The sequence below is a fragment of the Nanorana parkeri genome, unplaced genomic scaffold, assembly GCF_000935625.1.
Source record: "Nanorana parkeri isolate BGI_ZX_2015 unplaced genomic scaffold, ASM93562v1 scaffold218, whole genome shotgun sequence".
NCBI lineage: Eukaryota > Metazoa > Chordata > Amphibia > Anura > Dicroglossidae > Nanorana > Nanorana parkeri.
In genome coordinates, this window is record NW_017306486.1 from 424,763 (window position 1) to 433,651 (window position 8,889).

The following is an 8,889-nucleotide window of genomic DNA, read 5'->3' on the forward strand; positions in this document are numbered from 1 at the left end:
TTTTGATCTATTTAGGTAAGAGCAATCAAAACAAGCGAGTCATCATTGATATAAAATATTGATGCAACACACATGGTATTGTTCCACACTATGCAATCTACTGAAAATGTTAAAAAGGATGTTTCCATGTGATGACATGATTTATCATGTATGCGCTCTCAATTACAATTTGTTCTCAAACATACACGCAGGTATTTGTGCATTTGCTCAGAAGCAATTGACACTATTCCACCAGCTTGGTAGTGGAAATTAAGAGCTTATGAAATAGTTTTTTTTCCCAATAGATCGAGTTAGTTGCATGAAATGATTGATTTTATGGTTATATTGATTTGTATGTGCCCACTGTTACTGGCAGGAAAACGCCTGAAAAAAGAAACCAACACCACATGTATGGACTGCTATACAGCAATATAATTTTTTTCCTTGGTTTAGATATCCTTTAAATGAAATCTATTGGGAAAGTAAAATATACTTTCAGGGCCATCCCTATAACGAGACGGCCTGAGGCGATTGCCTCTGGCGGCATCTGATTGAATAATGTGGGCACACCTGCCACCCCTTTCCAGGCAGTGTGTCCCAGGATGCTAAGGGCTCATAGCAACCTGTGACGCTCTGGCTTATCGTTGTGCCTAGCTTACTGATGTCACTGGTTGCCAGAAGCTGGACTAGCAACCAGTGACGTCAGGTAACTGGGTAGAGTATACAGGTGTGTCCCCTGCACTCCTTTCAGTATCTACAACCGGTAGAAGATGCGGTGCTCATAGTGATAAACATGGCTGAGGCGGTGTATATCGTTGTGTTCATTTATTGGAGTGTTGGTGATTTACTTTCTAGGGTAACTGGGTGGGAGGCCGGAGAGAGAGAGAGATAAATACTCTTCCCAATACTTAGAGCCAGTGTGGAACACTGTAGCTGTCACATTCCAGCTTTATAGTTTGAAAGCTGAGTGATCTTGTAAATGCTAATCGCTCAGCTCACTGTCTTTTCCTGCAGAGTGTAGTGACTGTCGGTCACCACGTCTCGCAGGGATTCCTCTCTCCGTTCCTCCAGAGCTAATTGTAGGGACTGACGGGAGGGGGCGGGCACATCTGGCTCTGGCTCTAGAGAGACAGAGCCAACTGTCAATCAGGCAGATGGGTGGATCCTGGCAATATTTTTGGGGCAATATTGTGCTGTCGGCATATAGTGGGCAGTAGCCCCCTGTCTGCTGACTTTGGGTCATAGGAGGACATTAGTGAGTATACTTCTGTAACCCAATGGCGAAGTAAAGCTGAAAAAAAGTTGGGCTTTACTACTCTTTTTTAAATAGACAATACTTGTAGTATTATTACACTATGCCAATAGCGATGCCCCTGATGGTTTTTCTCCCCTTTTTTCTGGGTTGTAAATTTGCCCACCTGAGGCAAAAAGTTCAGCTTGCCTTTTGATGGACGCGGCCCAGGTCCTATGTGATATCGGGGACGTGCCTGTGTATACAGAAGGCCTAGTTGTTCTAGAAAACCTGCATGGAAGAAATGCAGTACATGTTATAATACATCTTCTGGTTTGTAGCAGGAGGATCCCTCAAGCACTGACGAGTTAAACTCTCTTGAACCAGAATGCTGCCAGCCTTTTACATTTTCCTCGGCAACCAGCCTCTGGTTTCCTCTGCCCATCCCACCCTTTATGCTGTAATGGTAGAAGGCGGCACGTCTTCAGGGATAATAGGCTCTCCATACAGGCCTCCTCTTCTGCTCTCAGGAATCCATCGCTCACTTCCTGTGGGTTCGGGGGCTCGTCCCTCACAGACCCTCTTCCATTCTACAGTAATTACAAACAGATGGAACTGCTCACTTTTCTCTGTCCTGGCCACGTATGACTATCCGTCCTCTGCTCGCAGACAAGGATGACTTGTGAGTGCTGAGTCACATTCTCAGTCTCCTATTCCTGAGGTTACATTCCTCTTAACTGTTTAGTGAGAAATAGATAAAAGCCCGTTTGTTCCCTGTTCACGGAAAGGAATTTATCAAAACTGGAGCAGTTGCCTACGGCAACCATTCAGTTTCTTTCATTGGTTGTCATGGACAACTGCTAAAGATTTTGACGGCTCCATTGTTGATAAATTCACCCCGTTTTGCTTATATTGTTAAATGTACTTGACAAGGGTATTGTCTACCTTTTTTGTAAGGGTCAATTAAGGTGAACAGCCCCCTGTTCAATTATGGTTGAACAGGAGAATTTTCCGTCTTTACTCCATGGGGACGTTCACCCTCTCCATTCTTCCTAGTAACCATTATCACTGGGATGGAAAGTGAGGGAAAATACAATAGTTTTGAGTTGGCACTGGAACAGAGGGAGAATCTTCAGTAGGGACAAGGCGACAACTGTCATTATCTGCTCCTCTCTCTTTTTTTTTTTTTTTCCCCCCTGTGCTCGGTTCCCCGCGTTTAATAGCCCAGCAGAGAGAGTTCTTTGACTGGAGAAGTTGGTCACATGACTTTGACAGGACACATGACTGAACTCTTCTGCTGACTCTTTTTTTCCCCTTTTCCCCTCTAGAGTCCCAAATAGCCAGCAGAGCGCTAATTTATATTTGTAAAGCACATTGATGTGCATTATAAGGGCTTGTTCACACCAGGTGCTATGTTCAGCTAGACCAGCACTGTTCACACCACACTGCGCTGCTGTGCAGAGTTAAATGAAATGTTTTTGTTAACTTCAAATAAATAAATAAAACAATGTAAACACTGATGCATTTTTACATTGGCTCGTGTTATATACCCGCTGGTGTGAGCAGGCCCCTAGTGTGCAGTATTTGTGTTTTTTAACCACTTGCTGACCAGGGTGTATTTAATCACCACTGCAGGTTTTTTTTATTTATTTTTTTACTATATAATGAAAAAAGTACTGAACATTTCGAGGAAATAAAAAAGTTTTCCCTAATTATGTTATAAAACCATTATTATTACCCAAATTTTTGGCAAAAACCGCTCATCGGTTTAGTGTTATCAGTGATTGATGGCCCTAGAATTATTGCTCTCACTGCGACGTTCGCGGCGATATGTAACCTGTGCGGCGTAATGGATGCAATCGTCTCTGTATGTAGGCGCACTCGACGCATGTTTGCATGTATATGTGGGGGGCGGGGGACTTTAGAACATTTTAAAAAATGTTTTTATTACCTTTTTTTATATGCCACTTTAAAAAAAATAATTATATATTTTTGTGTAACTAATTCTTTTTAAACCTTTTTTTTCCACTTAACTTTATTGCTATCACATAGGGGACTAACAAGCTCCCTTTGTGATGGCCAATTTTCAGTAAAAGGTCCTCTTTAAGGAGACATCAGGGTCTTTAAGACCTCTGTCACCTAGGGACCCCCAGAGAAGCTGATGAAGCAAACACCTGCTACACCAGCTTGTCTCCGATTTCTGTACCGAAGAGTGACAGGAATGCGGAAGTGATGTAATACACATCTCTTCCTGCATTCCGAAGAGGAGGAGGAGATCAAACGAAGATTGTGTATTGATCTCCGGCTGCGGAACTGCTGTGCTGGTCCCGGGCTCACACCGGGCACAGCGGAGCTCGGGATCGCTAGCAGCGGCTGCAGCGCCTACAGACACCCGAACGCTTGAGTGTAAACAGCCATTGCTGCCTGTTGGCGGGCATGACCGGGGGTGTATGGGGCTTTAAAAACGCCTGCATTCAAAAAGCCCTGTCCGGCCGTTTAATTAATACGGCTGGACAACAGGTGGTTAGGATTATGGTTGAACAGGAGAAATAACTTGTTTCCCCTAAACAGCGTGGATCTCCTGCTGACCTGATTGGATGCATTTACTGTTCAGCTGACCATTTTCCACCCGGCTCCTTTTATTTTAGTAATCTAAATTTGTTAAGCCAGGTGGTGCGAACAGGACCACCCTTGGCTTGAATTCCTGCCAATTCAGGAGTCATGTATGGCAAGCATTCAACTACACATTGCTAGTGTTTGTGTACTAATGGTACAATACTGGTATACACTATGACACAGTACACAACAGTCATCAGCCGCTCAATATAACTGTATTCCATGCTTTAAAGGAGGGACACCCACTATTGGTGTGCCAATTTTTGTGCTCTAGTACTTGTTCTAAGATGAAGAAGAGCTGTCCAGTGCAGTGGTGTGTTACTTTGGCAAGTCACATGTTCTGGGGCCACATTTTGGGTGCAGACCCACAAATTGTACTACAAAAAGGAACAATAATGCATTTTTTTTTTTTTTATGGCATTGCCGGGTAAACTTCTTTCACAGTCTCCAATATGACCCTTGGGTTTCCGTACATTCAAGTGGTTCTTGTCTGCCTGTTATTTTTGGGGTGATGCCATCTTATAACCCGCACAGCTCTCTATAGAGCCTATGACCCAACCCGCATGAACGTGGCGCTGAAGAACTCTGTAACAATATCCTTCTCTTCTCATTATTTTTTTTTTTTTTTAGTACACTCAAACTGCAAAGTATGATAAATTCTAACAATGGAAATGATCTACAGTAATGATCTGTGTGTTAAGGTGCCCACACACCTTACGATTATCGTACGGTAATCGTATGTGATCGACTTATCGTACGATAATCGCGAGGTGTATGGGCAGGGTGCAACTTTTGTCTTTCAAGCATGTTTGAAAACTTTGGTGGATCGTACGATTATCGCAAAGTTAGTGGTGTTTCCTTACGTCAAAAATCGTACGATCTACACTGCTCATGCACAGACGAAAATGGCGCCATTCGATTACCGCAATTCGTCCAGGTGCTTTTCTTTAATTACGGCTAATTGAACCTTGTGATAATAGGGGCATTATGGGGCCGCCATACGAAAATCGTACGACGGTTCGATCATTGGGCGAAAAGTGTCCGATCGCAAGGTGTGTGGCCACCTTTAGTGGTATAGCCTGTTGGGTCATTTGATGCTAAAATGCCACTGTTATCCAAATAAAGAAATAATGTATATCATTTATTTACACAGTGCAAACAACACAAACTATTACATCTGCACTTTCTGAACATTACCAATATGTTAGTTCCGAACACAATAGCCTATAACACCACCAGCTGTCCCTACCAGCCCCATCCTTTGTTCTCCTGGAAAACGATGTTGTTTTAGGGCTGTCTGTATACAGCTTATCATATGGCTTGGTGATTCTGGGGAGTTGAAATGTCATTGCTTTTCTTGGTGATTTGGAGAACATGAAGATCAATTTTTTTTTGTGTTACTGTATTTCTAAACAGGTAGGAATATAGATGAAAAAAAATATATATGTGTGTGCGCGCGCACAAGTAAATGAGGACATGAATGTCATGTTGTTTGCACTTATAACAACCTAGTGAGCTTATAGCACAGAAGCAGGATGGCCTGAACTTGATTATTGCCTTTAACAACCCTCATATAATTTCAATGACGTGAGATACAAGTATACCATAGACAGGAGATCATCCTCTTTTACGGAGTAAGTAAGTTGCCTTCATGTACAGGATACAACACGACTTCCAGGAGAATGCCCAGAAGAGGGTTTTATCTACAAGGCAAGACCCGTTGGTTTCTTGTTGGACTTGCCCTGCTTTTCAGCCTAATGCTTCTCACATATCTCTTGGAATGTGTACCGACCCCAGAAGGAAATGGATCACTCCCTGGAATCGCAGGAGAGATTTATAGCAAGGAATACTACCAGGCTCTTCTTCAGGAACAAGAGGAGCATTATAAAAGCCGGGCAACTAGTCTAAAACGCCAGATTGCCCAACTAAAGCAGGAGCTTCAGGAGATGAGTGAGAAACTAAGATCTGCACATGAGAAGAAACTTGCCAATGGTGGCGGGCACCAGGGTACCAAAGGCCAACCTTCTAACGATCTACTTGAATTTCTGCACTCACAGATTGACAAAGCTGAGGTTGTGGTGGGTGCTAAACTTCCTAGCGAATATGCAGTTGTTCCCTTTGACAGTTTCAATATAATGAAGGTTTATCAGTTGGAGATGGGTCTGACACGGCACCCTGAGGAAAAACCCATTAGGAAGGACAGGAGAGATGAACTGGTCGAAGTTATAGAAGCTGGCCTGGAAGTCATTAATAATCCAGATGAGGATGATGAGCAGGAGAACCGAGGAGGCGATAGAGTTTTATATACAGAAACTGATTTTGTAGAAGGTAAGAAAAAAAAAATGACCAAGCACAATTTTGTTTGTGATGAATAGAGCTTGTGATGCAACAGGTAGAAAGAGCTCCATGTTTACAATGGGTGCATCATGAATGCCATCTGTCCTTGTAATTAGTGTATCTTTATTTCTCTAAGCTTTGAACTTATACTTCTCCCTTTCCTAAAATGATCCATTGCTTTCAGATTGAAACTGTCTAATTCTTAGGCATAAGAAAGCTTTATTTTTTTTTTTAGGGCTGTGGAAATTAAAGATTAATTTCTCGATTAATCGTTAAACTTTTTGATCGATTTAAAATTATTTTGATCGCTAATGAAAACACTCACCTCTCCGCCGGCTTCCGGGAGTCCCGTCGGCAATGTCCGTGGCGTCACCGGACCTCTCCCCCCTTCCCCAAGTGGCTCAGTCGGCTTATTATTCTGAGTTGCCCCACTCAAGCGGGCGGCCATATTGAGTGGGGCACGTGAGAATAACGTGCTGGATTAGTGTGATCCTAGTTCATTTTATTACTTCATTGCTGTGCTGTATGTGTATAGGCCAATGTAGTTGGATCTGTATGTGCGTTATAATTAATCAATCGTTTAAATTTTTTTTCGATTAATCGAACACGAAAATTTTAATCATTACCAGCCCTATTTTTTTTATTTGGCATGAAAGTCAAGCTGGTACTCAGGATGAGTATGTCCGCCACTGTATTCTTCTTTGCTCAGGAGATACTGCAACCCGCTGATCTTTTGCTCCCAGTTTCCCCAGTCACTGGTCAAGACTCAAGTGTAGGGTGAAACAAACTCTGCTTTATTGAGAAAGTAGGCAACCTTTTACACAGAAAGTGATCAGATAATATCACATCCACCCTGCCCTCCGCAGACATTCTGACTGCACAACACCACAGGGGTCCACCTGCTAAAGAGCTCCAGACAGCCATAGCAAGAGCCTGGCCAGAATGTCATTGTCCTGAGCTCCTTCAGTGTACAAAGGGAGATAACGAGGGGTGGTGCTGATAGTCTTTTCATAAACAGGTTACACAGTATAACACACTTAAACATAACCCAACACCAATACACATTTAACTCCTAAACTCATCACCATGTCATCACACTTTATGCTGATGAAAACTGAAATGTTCTGCTGTCATTTTGCTTATCACAGTTGCTCTTTGCACTTCCTTTTTTTTTAAGCATGTAAACAAGTGTGTTTTGCAGAAACTGTATTCTCTATGTAAAGCTCTGTACATTAGTAAAAGCATCAACTATTTTCATGTGCATGCTCTCTACAAACATGGAAAAACAGAGTATATCATGCTTAAGAGCTACACTTTAGGGCCTGTTCACACCACAGCGTTGTGCTAAACACATGGTAGGTCACGTGCACTAGGTGTATTACATTTTCTGTGTATTTACATGGCACCGAATGCACCTCCCCGGTAGCTGTGTATTGCAGCTCAACACCTAGTACCCCAATACCGTGCACCATGGTGAAAAAAAATAATGCATGAATTTGTTTTCCACTGCAACACACGTTATTGCAGTACCACGTTTTGCGCAGCTACGCACAGCCATTGGGAGGTACACCGGGGTACCATTCAATGGAACAGCAAGACAACACACCTCGCACACAGTACTGCAAGCTAGGTGTGCTACTTTCCTCCTGGCACTCCCACTCTTTTCAAGTGGAGAGCTGACCTTTGGCCACCACTCTTGGGAAAGCTGCCTAAGGATAATCATTCCTTTACCGCTTAAGATCTGACTGCAAACACCTACGGCTTTTGAGATTCTACGCCTTTTTCTTTTACTTCCCAAATATATTAAAATGGGGCGGACGTTTTTACATGCAGCAAGAGTTTGACCAAAGTATATGTTGAAGTTGTAAGCAAGCCTCAAATACCGTGGAATGTTAGGGAATTCATGAAGTACTCGCGCGGTTTTTTTTTAGACCATGTATGCATTTTCTTTGTAAGTTCCACCATTTAATAACTTTTATCACATCTGTCTTCTCTTTCACTGGAATCCCGCTTTCACTGGAATCCCTGTGTATCAACCGTTTTTATCACCTCCTTGTTATTAGGATATTACCGAACCGAGAAAGACAAAGGCTCGCATTACGAAATGTTCTACAAGAAAACAGAGTCTGGAAGTTACCACCACATCACTTTATTTCGACCATTTGGCCCGCTCATGAAGGTCAAAGTGGAAACACAGGATGTCTCCAGGACAGCCATCAATATCATTGTCCCATTGTCTAGCCGAACAGAAGCCTTTGCACAGTTTATGCAGAACTACAAGTAAGGCTTCAGTGTGATTGACAGCAGGTCCTCCTTCCAGCTGCTCCTTTACTGTACATATGTCTGACCAGAGATTTATTGCAATTCTGTAAAAAGGCAGTAAATAGCGGAAGTACACTATAAAGACATGGCATAATCGATCTTGGGTGTTGCTTCCTGATTTTGCATATGGCATTCTGATCTGAACCACTAAAGTCCCGGGGGGCTTCTTCTTCCTAAATCCCTTAAAGTGTATTTCCACTTTTGCAGCCAAATTTGGAAAACACTTATTTTATACCTACCCTACGTCTTCCCTAACATATTATACATTGTTTTTCAGAACAGATGGGGCTTTAAGTTGGTAACACATTTGGATAAATATATTTCTATTTCCTTAGTTTTTATTAGGAATAAATAGTAAAACATTGAAAACTAAAATGCATTTTGCACCACCCCCCCCCTGTGTT

General features: G+C 42.5%; 1 protein-coding gene across 2 annotated transcripts in view; it reads left to right on the forward strand.

Annotated features, from left to right (window-relative positions):
• The first annotated feature begins 5,348 nt into the window (after positions 1-5,348).
• CSGALNACT2 (chondroitin sulfate N-acetylgalactosaminyltransferase 2) overlaps positions 5,349-8,889 on the forward strand; it is a 13,742-nt gene continuing 10,201 nt past the window's right edge. For both annotated transcript variants that reach the window (XM_018555928.1, XM_018555929.1), the window contains exons 1-2: positions 5,349-6,154; positions 8,227-8,443. In XM_018555928.1, the coding sequence (XP_018411430.1) occupies positions 5,509-6,154; positions 8,227-8,443 (863 nt within the window). In that variant the 5' untranslated portion in view covers positions 5,349-5,508. The remainder of the gene's footprint in view (positions 6,155-8,226; positions 8,444-8,889) is intronic.